Raw genomic sequence first — 19,832 nt, 5'->3', positions numbered from 1 at the left:
GCGGACGCTTAAGGACTGCAACGTAATTTATAATTTATTTAGTGTTTCGTAAAACCTTTCAAAACCGGGGCCGAAGAAATACATTGCCTCGGCGCGATGTTGTTAGCAAATGTGTCAATGTTTTATTGACACATTGAACCGTAATATTGCTGGCTAGCACAGCGTCTGTAAAATACTGAACCGGTTTATTATCAAGCCTCTTGGGGAAAATCGGATAGAAATCCCGTAAGGTAAGAGGAAACTGCTGTTTTCATCGCAGCTAACCTGTTACCGTCAGCAAAAGTTAAACCTGCATAAATATGTTTTACATAAATTTAAGCAATATTAGTACTCGTATAATGTTTCCAATGATAACATTGTTGTCTCAGAATGTCCGACTCCGACAGTGATGAGGACCAAGATCGCCCTTTCTCCATTACTGGCTTCTTGTTTGGGAACATAAATGAAGATGGCCAACTCGAGGACGACAGTGTCCTGGACAACGTTAGTGTTTCAAACACAAACATAAAGTTACAGTAACAATAAGAGACCGTCTTAAACACTTTTCCACGACTGCTTGTTTTAATGGTGTCGGTTCTTAAACCCAGGAGTCCAAAAAGCATCTGGCCGGTTTGGGTAATCTGGGTCTGAGCTCCCTCATAACAGAGATCACCTCCAATGAGGATGATGAGCAAGAGGAAAGTAAAACACCCACCAATGTGGATGCTGAAGGTGAGTGGATCGGAGCACCATTGCATTAATACTAGTAGAATTTCATTTTTTTTATTCTGTGTTTACTTCATCAAGGTTGGGTGAAAAGTACTGAAGATGCAGTTGATTATTCTGACATCAGCGAGGTTGCTGAGGATGAAACACGGAAGTATCGACAAGCCATGGGATCTTTGCAGCCCTGCAGGAAAGCAGGTGATATTACAATATCCTTCCCATTATTGATAGTAGAGTTTCTGTATCGGTAGAAGCAGAAACCTTTCATGAAATTTTATTGATGTTTTTATCAAATTCAATAATTGCAGATGATGAAGATGACTACGATGCAGACTGTGAGGATATTGATTCCAAGCTCATGCCTCCTCCCCCACCTCCAAGCTTTTCAACACCCGCTAAAAAAGAAGAGCCCGCATCTCAGAATGCAAATGGTACGAATGATTGTTTTTGACCTAGGTCTGTCAGAGGGTAGTCAAACTGTATGCTTGAATATAAAGAAAAATATTCTAAGGCAAGGAATCCTGCTTCAGAACAATTAAACTTTGCCCCTGTCTCTCCTCACAGTCGGGGAAGAGGGCGATGGTATCATCCTGCCGTCTATCATCGCACCATCATCTACTGCCGAAAAGGTTGATTTCAGCAGTTCCTCCGACTCAGAGTCGGAATCGGACCGCCCCGGCCTGACTTCCGGGCCCGGAGGCGAACCGGACAGCCTCACCCTCCCGCTTGCTGGCATCATGCAGAAAGATGCTGCCAAAGCGCTACCTGGTGTCACAGAACTCTTCCCGGAATTTAGACCTGGAAAAGTAATGTATTCTTTCCCTTGACACCGTCTCACACATACTAAGCACTAACAGCGAGTCTTTTGGATTTCCTGTCAGGTTCTGAGGTTCTTACGGCTATTTGGCCCAGGGAAAAACATGCCGTCGGTATGGAGGAGCGCCCGAAGGAAGAAGAAGCGGAAGCACCGGGATGTCCAGTCTGGGACTCCTCCGCCCGAGGGAGAGCTTGCAGAGGAAGGGCAGGAAAAGAAGTCTGGGTGGGTTTACGAGTACGCTACCCCTCCGCCCCCTGAGCAGTGTCTCTCGGACGATGAGGTAAATATTCAATTTAAAGCTATCTAATAGTATCCCCAAAATATCAGCTTTATTTGTACCATTGTGTAATTTATTACTGATCTTCTACGATATCAGATAACCATGATGGCACCCGTGGAGTCCAAGTTCTCACAAACCTGTTGTGACGGCGACAAGGAGACAGAATCACGGCCTAAAGTTGCAGAATGGCGATATGGGCCCGCCCAGCTCTGGTATGACATGATGGGAGTCCCCGAGGATGGGAGTAATTTCAATTACGGGCTGAAGCTGAAGGAAATGGAGTCCAGCGAATCTCAGGAGCAAAGCGTACATGAAGAAACGACAAGGACCGCTAAGGAGGTTAGTTGGCGGCCATTTGTAGTTATACTGCAGAATTAGCTTGCACTTGCGATTTTATCATCACTGCATTTGCAGGGTCACGACGGCCACGATAACGAGACAGAGGAGGACAAATTGGCCCTGGAGAACGAGGTCTTCTTGATGGTGACGCAACTGCAGTGGGAGGATGACATTATCTGGAACGGGGAGGATGTGAAGCACAAGGGCACCAAGACTCAACGTGCCAGTCTTGCAGGGTGGTTACCCACTAGCATGACCCGCAATGCTAATGCTTATAACGCACAACAAGGTGAGATGTCAAGTTTTAGAAATGAGCTGGGCATAGATGTGTTTCATGCGTATCTGTTCAAATTTTCAGGTCTGACAAGAAGTAATTCGCAATTGGTCCCATCTACCCCTCCTCTTATGCCCAAAACCTTGTCCATAACCGGTTTGAAGCGGGACAAAACCAACCAAGATCATCACTGTGAGTTTGCTAGAAATGACACCAAAACTACAAAGATGTTTTTTCTTATTATTTTTTTGCCCTGACCTGTGTATGTATTCCTCTGCAGCCAATCAAGACGATGATACTCCTTGGTTCTCAATTTTCCCCATTGACAACGAAGAGTTAGTTTATGGGCGCTGGGAAGACAACATTATCTGGGATGATCAGGAAATGGATCACTTACTCACTCCTCCGGTTCTCACACTGGATCCCAATGATGAGAATATCATTCTTGGTATGTTCACGTCAGATGTGAGGTATTTTTCCTCCGCAGCAGTATGTCATAATGAAAAAAATCCAATCCAGTACAACGACTGTTTTTCTTCCATCTTGTCCTATTTTAAAAAATTGAATTCTACTTTTTTTTTTAAATGTTTTCTTTGAAATTTAGAAATTCCCGATGAAAAGGAAGCGTCGACATCTCACTCCCCGTCAAAAGAGAACAAGAAGGAAACGGCAATCAAAAAGAGTCGCATCCTGCTTGGGAAAACTGGGGTGATAAAAGACGAGCCGCAACAGGTAAGTCATTCCCACCGTTCAGTTCCTACAAAGCTGCTGTGCATTCAATGTTTTCTGTCCACTCAGAACATGTCGCAACCTGAGGTCAAGGACCCCTGGAACCTCTCCAATGACGAATTCTACTACCCCAAACAGCAAGGTCTGAGGGGGACGTTTGGCGGTAACATCATTCAGGTGAGCTAAAGTTACATGGATGTATGTAAATGTGTGAGAGACTTTAATGAGCAACACGTTTCTTGAGCAGCATTCCATCCCAGCCTTGGAGCTGAGGCAGCCCTTCTTCCCCACCCACATGGGGCCCATGAAGTTGCGGCAGTTCCACAGATCCACATTGAAGAAATACTCTTTTGGATCTTTGGCTCAGCCCGGTCCACATCCTGTCCAACCTCTGCTCAAGCACATTAAGAAGAAGGCGAAGGTGAGACAAGTCTCAAAATTTGCTCTCGTACCTCCACCACGTATAAGCAACGGATGGTGTGAATGTCCAAACAGATGCGAGAGCAAGAGAGGCAGGCTTCGGGAGGAGGAGACATGTTCTTCATGCGCACCCCGCAGGATTTGACGGGCAAAGATGGAGATCTGATCCTGGCAGAGTACAGCGAAGAATACCCCCCTCTCATCATGCAAGTCGGCATGGCCACCAAAATTAAAAACTACTACAAAAGAGTGGGTGTCGTGTTCGGTGGCTTTGGATGATTACAATTGTCAAACACTATTAATCGGAATCTCCATTATGCAGAAACCTGGAAAGGATCCTGGAGCGCCAGATTGCAAATATGGAGAAACTGTCTACTGTCACACGTCGCCTTTTCTGGGTTCTCTGCATCCTGGACAGCTGCTCCAAGTCAGCATTAAAGCACTCACTATTCCGTTGAGGATTTGTAATCATAATCTTTTTAATAATCAGCGCGGGTTTTTTTTCCGCCCCCTTCTAGGCTTTTGAAAACAACCTTTTCCGCTCCCCCATTTACTTGCACAAAATGCCCGAGACAGATTTTCTGGTCATCAGAACACGCCACGGCTACTACATCCGAGAAATCGTGGACATTATGGTAGTCGGTCAGGCCTGCCCTTTGTACGAGGTCCCCGGGCCCAACTCCAAACGAGCAAATACCCACATAAGAGACTTCCTTCAAGTATGTCCACTCGCCTGACTCCATTTGACCAATTTTAGGCTGTGCACATCCGCCATATCTCAACTGCCAAATCTTTTTTTGCAGGTGTTCATTTACCGCTTGTTCTGGAAGAGCAAGGATCGCCCGCGGAGGATTCGCATGGAGGATATCAAGAAAGCATTTCCGGTGCATTCCGAGAGCAGCATTAGGAAAAGGCTGAAACTTTGTGCCGACTTCAAACGCACCGGTACAGTTTGTATTGAATATTTAGTGTTTACACCAGTAAACTTGAATTTCCAGTGTTGACATGCTGTTCAAGAAAAATCTGCATCTTCACACCCTGATGCTCCGTGTTCATTCATGGAGGGAGCTTTTTTGTTCATCTTTGTTCCAGGGATGGATTCCAACTGGTGGGTGCTGAAACCTGATTTCAGATTGCCCACAGAGGAAGAGATCCGAGCCATGGTGTCTCCGGAGCAATGCTGCTCTTACTATAGCATGCAAGTGGCCGAGCAACGACTCAAGGTGACGCGATTCAAAGTTTGTCATGTTCTGTCGACAGCTGCAACGGCAAACTTTTGTAACCGTACCTTCGCTCTACATCAGGACGCCGGATATGGCGAAAAATCATTTTTTGCACCAGAGGAGGAGAACGAAGAGGACTTTCAAATGAAGATTGATGACGAGGTGTTTTTTTTTTTTTTTTTTTTTCTCCACCTTCCAGTCTCGTCCATCACTACGATACAATTTGGACTAATCCATTGTCATTCTCATGTAAGGTGCGAACAGCTCCCTGGAACACAACAAGAGCCTTCATCTCCGCCATGAAGGGGAAATGCCTGTTGGAGGTTACGGGTGTGGCCGACCCCACGGGCTGTGGAGAAGGTTTCTCTTACGTCAAAGTGCCCAACAAGCCCACTCAACAGAAGGTGTGAAATGCTTGCGTGATGTGGCTGCTTACTAGAAACTCATTGGGCAGTCAATGAGGGGTCGGGTATTCATTTCCCCCTGAATCGTCATGTCATATGGAAAAATAAGAAAGGTTGTCTTCTCTTCCAGCATGCAACTTATGTCCATAAAGCCATGATGCTGGTGAGTTTGATATGGAAGTACTTAAGGGCCCTGACCTCAACCCAATCACACAATTTGGGGACGAACGAAGCGCAGAAATTTCGAGCTAGCAATAGTGACCTCAATGCCAAACAAAAAAAAAAAAGTCGTCTTTTCGAAAGTCTTCCCAGTTAAAGTGTTGAGGCAACACTGATTGGAGGTTTTGGTCAGGTGACTTTTTTTCACAACATAAGGTGGGAATGTCTTACAGGCAATACTGAATATGACCATCCTTGTCTTTTCTCATCACCCAAAAGTGGAATTCGATAATCATAAACTCCTGCTGACAGCCAACCTTTACATTTTGGACAGATTTTCTCTTCACTTTTAACTTTCTTCAGGTGTAACGGGTGACTGTTGTACTTGGCGTGTGGGTGATCCGTGGTCGTTCCCTCCCCCCGGGTGAATGTTGCTTGGATGTTGAGGTTTTGGGCCGTATGATTATTTTTCTCAGGATGACAAAGAGCCAACCCCTGCTAAGAAGACCGTGACTGGGACAGATGCTGATTTGAGGAGACTGTCACTGAAAAATGCCAAGCAGCTGCTGCGCAAGTTTGGTGTTCCAGAAGAAGAGGTAAGTTTGGGGCAAGTGAGGTTGTGAGCTCTAAAAAGACTTTTGAGGTCGTTTATCGGCCATTTTAGATATTATTTTATTTTTCAGCTTAGCAGTCCAATTTATAATTTTTTCTAGCTCCACAGGCCAATGCTTTCCCTATGCTTTCTGTTTCCACTTTTAAATCATTTGAAGGTCATTGTGCTGGTTTGTACTCCTGGTCGATTAGATCAAAAAGCTCTCACGCTGGGAAGTGATTGACGTGGTGAGAACCATGTCCACCGAGCAGGCTCGTTCAGGAGAAGGCCCCATGAGCAAGTTCGCCAGAGGTTCACGTTTCTCTGTCGCCGAGCACCAGGAGCGGTACAAAGAGGAATGTCAGCGGATCTTTGACTTGCAGAATAAGTAAGATCCACTTGAGTTTATTGCTTTCTGCCGACTTTTCAACTCACCTTGCGGCCATGTCCTTTGCCACAGGGTGCTGGAGTCGACGGAAGTTCTCTCCACAGACACAGATAGCAGCTCAGCCGAGGATAGCGACTTTGAGGAAATGGGAAAGAATATTGAGAACATGCTGCAGAACAAGAAGACCAGTTCACAGCTGTCACGCGAGAGGGAAGAACAAGAGCGGCGGGAGCTGCAGAGGATGCTGTTGGGGGAGGAGAGCGATCGTGACAACAAGGGGCGGAAGGAGCGCCGCAAAATCTTGTGTGAGTCGCGGTTCCTCGTTTACCGGTTGCCCGCGGCATCGTGATCGTACCGGCGGAATGCAAATTGTGCCTGTCTCTCTTTTTAGCGAGCTCATTGTCCACCAGCTCCCACAAAGATGATGACACATCGTCGGTCACCAGCTTGAACTCCGCAGCCACAGGACGCCGACTTAAGATCTACAGAACCTTCAGGGACGAGGACGGCAAGGAATATGTTCGCTGCGAGACTGTGCGCAAATCCGCCGTCATCGATGCCTACACCAGGATCCGAACGACCAAGGATGATGAATTCATGTCAGTAATTCCATTCAAACCTTCTCGTAACTTTTGTTCCAATGTTTTTACACTGATGAAATATTTCAAGAGTGCTATTTTTCCCCCCTCATTTAAAAAAATTAACTTTTCCTTATGTCTGTGCGTCTTCAGACGAAAGTTTGCCCTCTTCGATGAGCAGCACAGAGAAGAGATGAGGAAGGAGCGTCGGCGGATCCAGGAGCAGCTGAGGAGACTAAAGCGAAATCAAGAGAAAGACAAGTTCAAGGGACCTCCTGAAAAGAAGTCCAAGAAGATGAAAGAGAGACCAGACCTCAAGGTAAAAGTAAGCTTGCTGATTAAGTCCTCTTATTTTTTTTCCCTCTCTTATCTCATTGAAATGACATTGAATAGGTCTTTACAATTTTTTGACCGTGGCAGATTTTTCTTCAACCTTTGCCTCTCTTCCCTAGTTAAAGTGCGGCGCATGTGGTGCCATCGGGCACATGAGGACAAACAAGTTTTGCCCGCTCTACTATCAAACCAACGCACCCCCTTCGAACCCGGTCGCCATGACAGAAGAGCAGGAGGAGGAGCTAGAAAAGACAGTCATTCACAATGACAACGAAGAATTGATTAAGGTGGAAGGCACAAAGATTGTGCTTGGCAAGCAACTAATTGAAAGGTATGTTGTTGTTGTTTTTTCCTGAAATGATTTGTCTTTTTTTTTTTTTAAAGCATGCATTATTTCACTTTTTTTTGGGATCAACAGCGCTGATGAGGTGCGCAGAAAATCTCTGGTGCTCAAGTTCTCCAAGCAGCAGCTTCCTCCGAAAAAGAAGAGACGAGTTGGCAATGCCGTGCACTGCGACTATCTGAATGCAAGTAGCAGTAATGTTGACAGATTGTTTGAACATAAAAAAAGGAAGAGATGATTTAAAAATAAAAAAAAAATTCATACTTGTAGAAACCGCACAGGGCGATCCACCGCAGGCGCACCGACCCCATGGTGACCTTGTCCTCTGTGCTGGAGAGCATCATTAACGACATGCGTGACCACCCTAACGTAAGCGTGGTCGACAAATTTCTTCTCAGTCAACTTGTAATTTGGCTTTTGAAAATGTGTCTCTCTATCCTCCAAACAGACATATCCGTTTCACACGCCAGTAAACGCCAAGGTTGTGAAGGACTACTACAAAATTATCACGCGGCCGATGGACCTGCAGACACTCCGGGAGAACGTCCGCAAACGAATGTATCCGTCCAGGGAGGAGTTCAGAGAAGCCGTTGAGCTTATATTCAAGAACAGCGGCACATACAATGGTACTTAAGTGACACCTTTATGATTTTTTTTTTTTTTTTTTTAACGATTATCATTTACATCAGGTTGTGTTTTTGCTTTTTAGGAGCAAAACATCCAATCACGCAAGTTGCGCAATCAATGTTGGATCTGTGCGATACGAAGCTGAAAGAGGTAAGCGTGACTGCGCTGATTTTCTTCTGTGTCAAGTTAATTAAATCTTGAAAAGTTATTCAGACATTGACCGTTGCATCCACAGAAAGAGGACAGACTGGTTAGGCTCGAAAAAGCCATCAATCCTTTGCTCGATGACGACGACCAGGTGGCCTTCTCCTTCATCCTTGACAACATCGTAACCCAGAAGATGATGGTCGTACCAGATGTAGGTTTTCCTTCCCCAGCAAAATTGTTCCTTAAGATAATCGAATCAACTACCAGCTCATTTGCGCTTTCCTCTGCTCTAGTCATGGCCGTTCCACCATCCTGTCAACAAAAAGTTTGTGCCTGATTATTACAAGGTGATTATAGACCCGATGGACCTGGAAGGTATCCGCAAGGTGAGGACCACAAATATACGATCTCGAAACACGCAAAAGGACTTTCTGGGGGAAACTTGAGTTATAAAAAGAGATGTAATATAACTTTTCAAAACGTGTCCACCTTTCTCTTCTAAATCATCAGAACATCTCCAAGCACAAGTACCAAAACAGAGACACCTTCCTCTCCGATGTCACTCTCATCCACACGAACAGCATTAAGTACAACGGTGAGAGAATTTCTCGCCGTGGGACTTTGAGCACAAAATGGTTTAATCATCTCTTTTGTGTGTTTCTCACAGGGCGCGACAGTCCGTACACCAAGACAGCACTGGATATCATCAGTGTGTGCAGGCAGACCTTAGATGAGGTATGCTGAGACATAACTCTGCTGGTCTAAGCAATCACGTTGAATTCTTTTCAGCAGGAATGTCGTAATCATTTCCGTCTCTTGTGCCTGCAGTATGATGAACACTTGACACAGCTGGAAAAGGACATCTCCACGGCCAAAGAGGCAGCTCTAGATGCCGCTGACTTTGAGAGTCTGGAGATGGCTCACGGATCATACATGGGACAGGTAGACAGACGGCGATTTGAGGAAGCTTCTCCGAAGCAGTTAGAACATTCTTTTGGTTTTCCTAACATCAACACCTCTCTTGTTTGCGCGCCCAGTACGACGAGGACGATAAAGACATCGCCACAGCCAAAGATTCCTTCATGGACTTAGAGAGGCTGGCCTCAGCTTCGCCCTACATAGCCCAGGTATGGCGGCAGCCGGGCCGCCATTTTGCTGAAGTAGTTCAGAAAATGGTGCTTCCATGTGAAACACTGGAACTTTATCCAGCACCCTTGTCTCTTTTTTTGCCACACCCTGTAATGTTCCTCTCGCCTTCAGTATTTCCTCCTTACTAACAATCCTTCCAAGGCTCCTTTTGTCTTTTCCTTCACTCTTGTCACTTTGTGCAACTTCTCTGCCATGTGTTTGGCCAGTCTGCTGATCTGTTTGACAGCGGTGCTTCAGGCCCATCCAGGGCACCCAGCAGCCTTTTCTCTGATGGACCTCTAGTGGTTGCTTCTGAGAAGAGGGGGGGGCAGGTATGGAGCGAGAGTCAGTAATCAGGCTTGTTCCACCTCTCGCCAGTCCATCCTCTGATTATCATGCTTGTAGAGTCAAAAGTCATTGGGCATTCTCACTGAGAGGTTGTAAGAGCGGCTCGGTCTTTTCAGTCTGTGCTTTTGAACTCTACTTTGGGATCTCAGGCTCGCCACGGCAGACGGCTCAGGGAAGAAGAATCGGATGTGGATATTGAAGGCTTTGAGGAAGAAGACGGCAAACCGAAAACACCCGCTCCTGTGAGTACCTCACTATTCACGTTAGCGCCATCAAGGATGGTAGTTTTCATCAAACGCCTGTGCTCGTCTGAGCAGGCCGAGGATGCCGAAGGAGATCTCGAGGATGACGATGACGACGAGGAGATGTTGCTGCCTCCGCGCAGACGCATGCACAACCGGCAGGAGGAAGAAAATGAGCGCAGATCCAACCCCCACACTCATGCCAGCGTGCTGTATCAGGACTTGCTCATGTCCGACGGGGAGGATGATGCCAGTGAGGAGGAGGGCGACAATCCATTCTCAGGTAAGTTAAGGCTTCAAGGAGTCTCTTAAGATAACCATTTTACATTGTTCCGCTTTGTTTCCTCACCACTTCTCTAGCCATCCATTTATCGGAGAGTGGCAGTGATTCGGATCGAGAGGTCGATGTGAGACCGCCTCCGAGGCGAGCGCAAGAGACGGCGCGCATGGGCATGGAGGACGAGAGCATGATGTCGTATGAAGCCGACGGGGCCGATGATGGGCCTCACATGGAAGACAGCAACGTCAGGTACCAGGAGTCTTGTTATCAACTCGTAGCCAAATATTTGCAAAGCAAGGATTCTGTAGCAACTTTGGAAGTTTGAATGGAAATTTCTGTGCCGCTCAAAGTTTGCACTGTCCCTCTCTTGCATCTCAGCTATGGCAGCTTTGAGGAGAGCCGCAGTCGAATGCAACCGTCAGCCAGGGGGAACGTAGGAGACGATGGCATCAGCGAGGAGGAAGAGGAAGATGAAGAGGATGACACGCGCGGGAGAGGCCCAGCTCCACATTCCCAGGTACTCAAAGTAGCAACACGTACAAACAGAGAAATGTTACAAGGTAGAAACAAAATGTTTTTTTTGTGCCTCCAGTATGATGAGAAGGAGGGCAAATGGTCATTCATGGACTTGGAAAGGCACAACACAACACCTGCACCGTACGCACAGCAGGTAGGATAGCAAGGATTTGTCTTTTTTTTGTTTTGCGATACTCTTAATTATAGCTGCTATATGCTGCAAACAGTCCACGGTGCACGCCGGGCTGAATTTGCACAAGTGCTTCAGAAAATAGTTGAGTCACATCGCGTCTTCTAATGCCTTTACTTTTCCCTTCTTGCCTTTCAGCCATGGCAGCTACGAGGAAACACACACGATGAAGGCAACAGTGAGGAGGAGGAAGAAGACGAAGAGGATGACGCACGGCGGAGAGGTCCAGCCGTACTTTCGCAGGTCCAGCTCAGCGAGGATGAGGAGAGCGAAGAATTCAGATCCATCGGAGGAGACAGCGACATGGACTCGGACTAGATTCCTTTTTTTATTACCGATATCAGGACAGAAAGTTTGAAACTATTTTTTTAATACATTTATCATGTAAATATGTACTACAGTTTTCTGTGAGCCATTTTTCACAAGTGCTTGTAACGTCAGCGCTTCCCATTGTAAATTTCTGCGTTATATTTATGCGAGACATTTGATTTCATTCTGTAACCACAAACTACATTCTTTCGATGGAAAAATAATAAACGAGAATAATTTCTTCATTGTCACATACAAGGTAGCTGTAAAGTACATTACAAAAAAATTGCAGCCTGTGAGAGGTGCTTTCTAATCGAATGCTTAGTAAACGGTCCCCTCGTCGAGGATACGTTACATAACACCATTACGTCCGCTATGGTAACTCAGCTATAAAAAGAAATAATTCAACCGGATAAATGCAAGACAATGTCGTTGCAAGCGTCCTGCTCTCATCCAATCAGCGGCTTTATAAACAACTGAACACAGTCAAACAATGTGCCCTTATGTTTCCGCCGAATAGTGTCGGCCGAGGTGATTCACCTTCGCGTTGATGGCGAAGTGCCGCCCCAAGCTGCAGTGCTTGACCTCTCAGGTGAAGCATAAACACACGCATTAACAGACAGATATCTCTTAGCATGATGAGAGATCCTACGGGGGCTGAGAGACTGAGACCTCTGCACTTCCCTCGTGGCCGTCTTGTGCACTGAAGACCCGCTCGCTAATTGTGACCAGTCGCTAGACTTAGTGGATGCTTCCACATAAGAGACAAAAGATATTTAAAGTTAGTCCAGTTTTCTGTCCATCCACAACAATTTCTCCTTACCTGATGGTAAAGCTGTGTTTGGTGTTTGATGATCAGGCAGGCAGTCATCGGTGTCCAAACTCCGACTGTTTCTCAGAGCCTGGAGTGAACGAAGGCTGGTCCGAAGGGGGGATTCTGTCCTGGCTGTTTTATTCAGAGGTCAACACACGCAAATATATTAAAAAAAGGATATCATCAGAGAAGGTAATCCGAATTCTTTATATACCTCGATTTTGAGCTCTTTTGAGCAACTTGAACTGGGTGACTTGCTGACGAAGTCGAACCTGTGACGACACAAGATGTATTTCCTTCCCATTGCATCTATATTAAACGTGTCAAGGATTACTTGTGGCTCAGGACTTCTTCGGTCTGAAACACCGGCGGGCGTGGAAATGTAGTCCTGTCGTAAACCTACAATATGGACACCGGGTTACATCGAGACAACAATAGAATTGTGTTCGACTTACTGTCTTCTTGTATACGGGCCATTAGGTGAACATCTGTGATGTCCTGCAATTTGTAGCTGGTAGTCATGGACTCACAGGGCATAGCCAGATCATCTGTTTAAATACAAACATTTGGGATATGAATGACATGTTTACTGTCAATGTTAGATTTACTTCAGGTTTATTTCAGGCGCTAATACCCAAAGAGGTGTCGTGTGTCGTATTTGTAGATATTTTGTCATTGTGAGGATCCACACATGCACTGTCGGTGTGATCTTGCCCTGCAGGCTGTTTGTAAAAGATACTCCTGTAGGAACTGCTTGTTTCTGTATGGAAATAAAAGTGCGATGAGATCAGTCACGACATGTTTGAAGGGGAAGTGGTGCTTTTGTGTAGCTTACTTTGATTTAGTTTATTGCGAAGTAAACGAGATGCGGCCTCCATTTCAGGACTCGGATTATCCAAGATGTGTCGACACCATCTCAGAGGTGACTGGTTGTCCTCTGATATCTGCTTTTTTGGAGATTCATATAACCTGTGTGGGATCCAGTTAATTCAGTAAAAAAAAATAAAAAAATGGTTTAATTTGTGATATATTTTGATGGTACCTACCAGCTTTCGTGATCCTCTTTATCATCTTTAAGTTCAAGAAGATCCACTAAGTCAAAAACAGTATGTGTTCCTGGGTCTTTTTCTTTTTCATCATCATCATCCTTGGCAGGGGAGGACAATTGAGAATTATATCCAAACTTTAAAAAATCTAGTCTCATCCTAGCATCCCTGGCAAAAGACCGAGAAGTGCAACTCTTCATTCCCGTTGGTTCGGCCCACACGCTGGGACGTGAATCTGACTTTCCCTCGCTCTGGAAAATAGGATGGTTTGAGCATAAATCCAAACTCCAGTTTTGTATGGCCAGGTTTTGAGTATCCATTTGGGTATCCTCAGCGGGGACACGTTTCTCAATCCTGAGTTTCGGTTAAAAACTTGCTCAGCACACGATGCAGCACTCGGGCTTCGATCTAATGACCCAGATTTCTAGAGCAGAGCTGTTAATTATAGAGCCGCAACAGATTGGATGGATTTAGAAAAGCATCACAAGATTATGTGGATTAAAGTGTTGCCAAGTTCCTGCTAAGAAAGAAAAAAGTCAATTAGCAGCACACTATCAAGGAACACTTTGATATTCCGGAATACAAGCTGTGTTAAAAATGTGATTTTTTTGCCAAAAGAAATGTCAGCTGACACTTTGGCCATGATAACCTGCAGCAATTATTTCATACATTTGACAATTACGCTAACACTATACCTCATTTTTGCAGATACAAACGTGTACAGTATTACAATAATGCATGTGCTTCAAATTCATGTCATTTAATTCTATTAATGTCCACTAGGTGGCAGAAAACACACACTGTCCCTTTAAATCAAGGGTGTCAAACTCATTTTTTTTCGCGGACCGCATTGTAGTCATAGCTTCTTTCGGAGGGCCATTATGAATGTGAAAATGTATGAGCACCTCATATATACAGTAAAAGCTACAAAACAAACTGACAAATAATTCGTTTTCAAATCAGACGAGTAAAAATTGGTCAAATATTTTTAAAAAAGATATTAAAAGTGAAGACAATTCGCCATTCTAGTAATGACACACGAATTTGATGCACAATTTGTCTTCGCAGGCCACATAAAATGAAGTGGCGGGCCGCATCTTGCCCCCGGGCCTTGAGTTTGACAGGTGCTTTAAAGGTATCAAATAAAATAATAAATGCAATTAAAATGTATTGCACATAGGTGAATAAGAATTAAATGTTTAAAAACACAGATCATAAAGACTAACCTTAACCCTTTAAAGTTAAATACCAAATCACTAAATCAAATCAGGCTAAATTCAAACTGGCTTCACCTCCGTGACGTCATAGCAAAGAAAGTGGGAGGTGTTTTTCCTGCGGCACCTCCCCCACCCACCCCCCCAAACTTCACCTCCACGCCCCTGCTTACTTGTATCCGCCTTACGAACAGCTCGCAAACGGCGAAGTACTTTTTTTTTTTTTTTTTTTTTTTTTAATCCATAACCGTAAAGCAGTACTATGCAGCATGTGGATCCAATAGCTCAATAACCACCTGTGCCAGTGGGTGGAATTGGAGATGAGGGACGACGGCCGCAAAGGTGAACTCGTCAGCCCCTCTTTAGTCAGGCCCAGCATCACCCAGGTAGTGTTAAAGCTTCGTATTCTACCAATAAATATAGTTAGAATTTGTTTTTCTAAGATGCTGTTTAATTTGTAGTGGTAAAGTTCCTTCGCTTACTCGAAGACAAAGCAGAGATGAAGTTGTCAAACCTGTCCGTCCACATATTTGTTTTACTCGTTACTGTCGACAAAAACCGTATAGCAATTTGTGTTTGTATCTGTAATCTTAATGAGCCGTTATACTGAATTGAGAGAAAGTTTAGCCTCGTTTCATGGAGATGCTAAACTGTTCTTCCATGTTGTCCCGTTTGTACACAGGATCGGATTTCTAGCTACAAAAAAAAAATGCGTTTGATGAATTGATTCATTGGGAATAATTACACAAATAAATCAAACGATCTATAATCGATGTGCCTTGAGAGATTTGTATGATGTCCTCGTTAGAAAAGTCAATTTTTTTTGGAAAAAAAATAATAATTTGACACCAACATAATATATATTGAAAAGAAATATGCCAATGGAGAGTGATGAAATTAGAGAAGTTTTTTTTCATTAAAAAAAGAAAGAAAAGAAAAACCTGGCAATATTATATTGCATTGAGGACGTCTTTTCGCAGCATAACCCAAAACTCAGAAGCCCCCACGATCCATTCCAGGGTAATTTCAGATTTGTTAGGAAAAACAAGAATTGATGGGAATGCTGTAGAAACAATCTGCTCTAAAATCAAATTGTCATCACCTTAAAACCTTTATGAGGAACATAAGCAATGATTTAAGTATCATTTTACTATTCTTGATTGTTATTCATCTAAAGTTTAGATGCTCGCTGAGTTGATGCTTCAGGAAGTCAAGCTTTGATGAGGTCTCATAAGACCTTTGAATATATGTGTGTGTGACTGACAGCCTGTATAATTTGCGCTTCATAAATATGCCATACCTCACAACTCGACAGCACCTAAAGTAGAATAACTGCCATTATCTTAACTTCCTCCCTTGGCAGCAACGTGTGAAAATTGTTCCTTTTAACTTTGACAGCGAGGCGGAACAATATGCGTTTAACATGCCAAGTTGAGATATTATCTCAACTCAGTTATTCAATTACATTTAGTCTGTTTTTTGTCTTGTAGAATTCGATCAATTTGAATGGGCATACGGCAAACAGCCTAAACCACACGACCGCCGGATCACAGCTCGAGTCTCCAACTCCGAGTCCAGAACCCGTCTCGAACGCGACCATCTCCAGGGGTCATTGGGGCGGGAAGTACGAGTTCCTGCTTTCTTGCCTCGGATACTGCGTGGGTTTAGGGAATGTGTGGCGGTTCCCTTACCTTTGCTATCGCAATGGAGGAGGTAAGGGAGGGGTGCAGATATCAAGCATATTTGCATGCCTTTTGTGTTTGCCTTTGCACTTTTGTCGCACCTATTTGAGCAAATCTGGGTGTGATCTGCCTTTGTAATCATTTTTGGCTCGCCATTCATTCGATTGAACTTAAATACTCCACTAATCCTTAGTTTTTATTATTCGTTCGTCCCACTCTCTCTGCTATGCAGCTTCACGTCCAATGTACTCGAGTAAATGTAATGCCCAAACCCCTTAACAACAAACTGGACATTTGGGTACCTAGAAAAGCGCTATATAAATCCCAGTTATTATTATTATTATTATTTCCCCTTCTTTGACCACATCTTAACCAATACACCAATGTATTCAAATTCGAGACCTGTCTTTCTACTTTCCCAGGTGTTTTTCTTATCCCCTATTTCATCATGCTCTTTGTTACGGGCGTTCCGCTCTTCCTCATGGAGCTGTGTCTCGGCCAGTACGGAGCAGCCGGCCCGGTCACCGTATGGAAATGCTGCCCTCTGCTTAAAGGTACCACAGAACATTTATTAGCTATCTACCAACATACAGGGAATTTGCGCCACCTTGTGGCCACCTACCCGGTCATGAGACCATGGAGATTTTGCGTCACCTTGTGGCCACTTGCCGGGACATGTGATATACTGATAAAAAAACTGCGTTTCTGGAGATTTGAATAATGCCCAACATTTCAAGATGCATATCTTTACGCTCAGCGAGCACTTAAATGGGGCTGGTGCCAACACACAAAATGAATTGTAAGGGCTTAAAGGCGGGTGATTTTCAATGTTGCAGGTATCGGCATTGGCATGCTGTGCGTGGCTGTGCTGGTGTCTCTTTACTACAACGTCATTATGGCGTGGACGTTTTATTACCTGGGCAGCTCGTTCCAATATCCGTTGCCTTGGTCATGCGACGCCGTCGCCAACGCTGCCATCTGCAACGGCTCCAGTGGGCAAAGTCTCAGCCCCTCGGAGATCTTCTGGAAGTAAGTGCGCATGACAGCAGACATTTCATTCTCATGAGACTCACCAATGCTTTTATTTGATTTTTGTTAAGTGAGCGTGTGCTGGGTGTGGTGAACAGCGCGGGCCTTCATGACCCAGGTCCAGTCCGCTGGCCTCTGGCCCTGTGCCTCCTGGCTGCCTGGGTCATCGTCTTCTTGTGTATGCTGAAGGGCATCCACAGCGCTGGCAAGGTCACTCGCTTCCAAAGTCATCATCGCGTGATTTGTGTGAGTTGTGTTCACAGTCGCTTTGTGTTTTTAGGTGGTTTATGTCACGGCTACATTCCCGTACTTGATCCTGCTAGTTTTGATCATAAGAGGTGCTACTCTCCAAGGCTCTCTTCAGGGCATCGCTTTTTACCTCACGCCCGACTGGAGACGATTAACCAGCGCGCAGGTAATGAGCAGTAATGTTCTTGATGGCGTCACAAACCACCGCAGATTATTTTTCCTTAACCTGAACTATTCCCGCTCACATATTTAAAAGGTTTGGAATGATGCAGCTTCACAGATCTTCTACTCGTTGGGTATCGGGATTGGAGGAGTGCTTTCCATGGCCTCCTATAATAAGTTTGACAACAATGTCATCAGGTGAGTTCACTTACATGAGCAACACGGGAAATGACGTTGTCCCCTTAATTATTATTATTATTTTTTATTTTTATTTCAGAGACACGATCATTATCACCACTGGAAACTGCCTCACAAGCTTTTTTGCAGGTTTTGCTATATTTTCAGTTCTGGGCCACATGGCGTGGAGGAGAGGGGTGCCGGTTGAAAACGTGGCAGTTTCCGGTACATTATAACTTCACATGTTTGCAAAATGTGTTTTCTCTGCTCAAATCATGTTTTTTGTTTTTTCGTCACAGGTCCTGGATTAGCATTTGTTGCTTACCCGGAGGCCCTCGCTCTTCTGCCAGGCTCAGCGTTCTGGTCCGTGCTCTTCTTCCTGATGCTTTTCATGCTGGGGATTGACACGCTTGTAAGACATATTGGCGTTTCTGTCTTGACCTGCACACTTGATGATCCTTTGTGCTCTACCATGTCACAGTTTGGCAACATCGAGGGCATAACCACTGCGGTACTGGATGAGTTTCCACAACTGCGGAGGAACACCAAGCACAAGTCGTTGTTTCTTGCCGTGCTTTGCAGTTGCCTCTACCTGATGGGTCTTCTCTTAGTAACTGATGTAGGTTTTTTTTTTTTCTTTTTTTAATTATAAATACACACTGCAACCACCATCCTCCTTTTTGTCGTCATAGGGGGGAATTTACTGGTTCACTCTCATTGACTCCTTCAGCACTAGTTTTGGTCTCATCATCCTCACCCTCTTCATGTGCCTTGGCATCTCCTTCGTCTATGGTAGTCCATATTGCTTCCCTGAAGCCCATAATCCATGTTCTCTTCATTTTTATTCTGGGTGATAACTGTCATTTTGGTTTATCAGGAGTCAACCAGTTTTGCCAGGACATCATCGACATGATCCGTTATTGCCCTCCCTGGTGCACCAAAGTTTTGTTGTACTTCAAAGCATGCTGGGTATTCTTCACGCCGTTTCTTCTTTTGGTGAGTGAACACATGAGCTTCCTTAGTAGTCGACATTGTCGTCCCCCTGGACTCATACGGTTTCTGTTTGTGGTTGTAGTTTATCCTGACCTACATCTTCATTGAGATGTACAGCACGTCTCTCCATTACGGCAGCTACGTGTATCCTCGCTGGGGCAAAGCGTTGGGGGTGTGCATGGCTACGACGTGCTGTCTGCAGATCCTCATTTGGGCCATTGTAGCCATCTGCAAGGAAACTGGAACACTGAAAGAAGTCAGTATCATGACCTGTTCAAGGATGAATCTAAATTTGAAGCTTTACATTGTGTCACGTGCTTATTTTCTGCAGCGTTTCCACAAATCAATTCAACCACTGAACTCCTGGCGGTCAAACGTCGCAGGGGGAGTGGGGGGGAATGTGGCTGCCGAAAGGGTGGAGGATCTTTTCTCAGTCACTCTCACTGACATGGACTTTACTGCGATGACATGGGAGGAAGGGAGACCGTTTTGACGACATGAGGAACCACTCAGAGGGGAGCAGATATTTGTTTTTATAATGAACTTAAAATATTATGACTTAATTTTCTTTAGGTTGGGATAAAACCCGTCACCATATTTTATCACGCAAAATTATTGCTAGATAATGCTGCTTTATTTATCACTTATCTTTTTAAATTGTTTCAATGTTTTCTCAAAGTGGACTGTTAACACCTCAAATTTAAACTGAATAGCTTAAATAAAATGCCAAATGATGTTTATTTTACAATAGTATCTAGTTTATTGCAGACTTACACAATTCACAGGGCCAATTGTCAGTAAAGATTCTTGACTTCTTATTGTAAAGTATATTCCGTCAGTCATTTAAACATAGCTGTATACTGTGTATTTAAATTGTTTTTAATATAAGGATGGAAATTGGTTTTTATTCTGTGTGCTGTTTTTTTCATTTTTTTTCATTTAATATCCCTGTAAAGACACCTTATCTGGTATGAGGTAAGTTGAATAAAATTGACTTTTTAAATCGTTTTCCTGAATGGTTAATTCTTCATAATTTTATTTGTAATTACTTGAACAGTATCATTACTTTTCTACAAGCACGTACGCTATGCTACC

General features: G+C 44.4%; 3 protein-coding genes across 4 annotated transcripts; 2 read left to right on the top strand and 1 right to left on the bottom strand.

The window, feature by feature from the left end:
- The first annotated feature begins 15 nt into the window (after positions 1 to 15).
- On the top strand, positions 16 to 11,629 carry taf1 (TAF1 RNA polymerase II, TATA box binding protein (TBP)-associated factor). The gene is made up of 44 exons (XM_061299219.1): positions 16 to 230; positions 369 to 483; positions 588 to 711; positions 787 to 903; positions 1,014 to 1,136; positions 1,270 to 1,511; positions 1,587 to 1,802; positions 1,899 to 2,141; positions 2,217 to 2,430; positions 2,500 to 2,607; positions 2,696 to 2,863; positions 3,020 to 3,147; positions 3,214 to 3,321; positions 3,392 to 3,565; positions 3,640 to 3,813; positions 3,887 to 3,991; positions 4,083 to 4,283; positions 4,368 to 4,509; positions 4,657 to 4,787; positions 4,869 to 4,949; positions 5,042 to 5,191; positions 5,827 to 5,946; positions 6,155 to 6,330; positions 6,403 to 6,635; positions 6,722 to 6,929; positions 7,062 to 7,227; positions 7,361 to 7,572; positions 7,660 to 7,783; positions 7,855 to 7,953; positions 8,033 to 8,210; positions 8,294 to 8,361; positions 8,447 to 8,569; positions 8,652 to 8,744; positions 8,869 to 8,953; positions 9,026 to 9,093; positions 9,187 to 9,300; positions 9,396 to 9,485; positions 9,714 to 9,818; positions 9,984 to 10,076; positions 10,152 to 10,359; positions 10,437 to 10,605; positions 10,735 to 10,873; positions 10,949 to 11,026; positions 11,201 to 11,629. The coding sequence occupies exons 2-44, from the start codon at positions 370 to 372 to the stop codon at positions 11,378 to 11,380; spliced, it is 6,192 nt and encodes a 2,063-aa protein (XP_061155203.1). The 5' UTR covers positions 16 to 230; position 369; the 3' UTR covers positions 11,381 to 11,629.
- Positions 11,630 to 11,714: 85 nt separating this feature from the next.
- LOC133168018 (SLAIN motif-containing protein-like) lies at positions 11,715 to 14,557 on the bottom strand. Its single transcript, XM_061299218.1, has 8 exons — positions 13,232 to 14,557; positions 13,021 to 13,154; positions 12,820 to 12,945; positions 12,641 to 12,733; positions 12,520 to 12,584; positions 12,400 to 12,457; positions 12,195 to 12,317; positions 11,715 to 12,122 (listed from the first exon to the last, which is right to left on the bottom strand). The coding sequence occupies exons 1-8, from the start codon at positions 13,549 to 13,551 to the stop codon at positions 11,908 to 11,910; spliced, it is 1,134 nt and encodes a 377-aa protein (XP_061155202.1). The 5' UTR covers positions 13,552 to 14,557; the 3' UTR covers positions 11,715 to 11,907.
- Positions 14,558 to 14,617: 60 nt separating this feature from the next.
- Positions 14,618 to 19,745, top strand: slc6a7 (solute carrier family 6 member 7). 2 transcript variants are annotated; one of them, XM_061299216.1, is made up of 14 exons: positions 14,618 to 14,831; positions 15,936 to 16,158; positions 16,550 to 16,681; positions 16,964 to 17,156; positions 17,228 to 17,366; positions 17,437 to 17,571; positions 17,662 to 17,765; positions 17,845 to 17,969; positions 18,044 to 18,156; positions 18,226 to 18,363; positions 18,437 to 18,536; positions 18,622 to 18,740; positions 18,820 to 18,993; positions 19,069 to 19,745. In XM_061299216.1, the coding sequence occupies exons 1-14, from the start codon at positions 14,766 to 14,768 to the stop codon at positions 19,228 to 19,230; spliced, it is 1,923 nt and encodes a 640-aa protein (XP_061155200.1). In that variant the 5' UTR covers positions 14,618 to 14,765; the 3' UTR covers positions 19,231 to 19,745. The 2 variants fall into 2 exon arrangements, with proteins under 2 accessions (XP_061155200.1, XP_061155201.1); XM_061299217.1 differs by having other exon boundaries at positions 14,627 to 14,787.
- Positions 19,746 to 19,832: the final 87 nt, after the last annotated feature.

This window comes from Syngnathus typhle, linkage group LG15 (genome assembly GCF_033458585.1).
Source record: "Syngnathus typhle isolate RoL2023-S1 ecotype Sweden linkage group LG15, RoL_Styp_1.0, whole genome shotgun sequence".
Classification (NCBI taxonomy): Eukaryota; Metazoa; Chordata; class Actinopteri; order Syngnathiformes; family Syngnathidae; genus Syngnathus; species Syngnathus typhle.
This window is presented reverse-complemented; position numbering and strand designations above follow the sequence as displayed.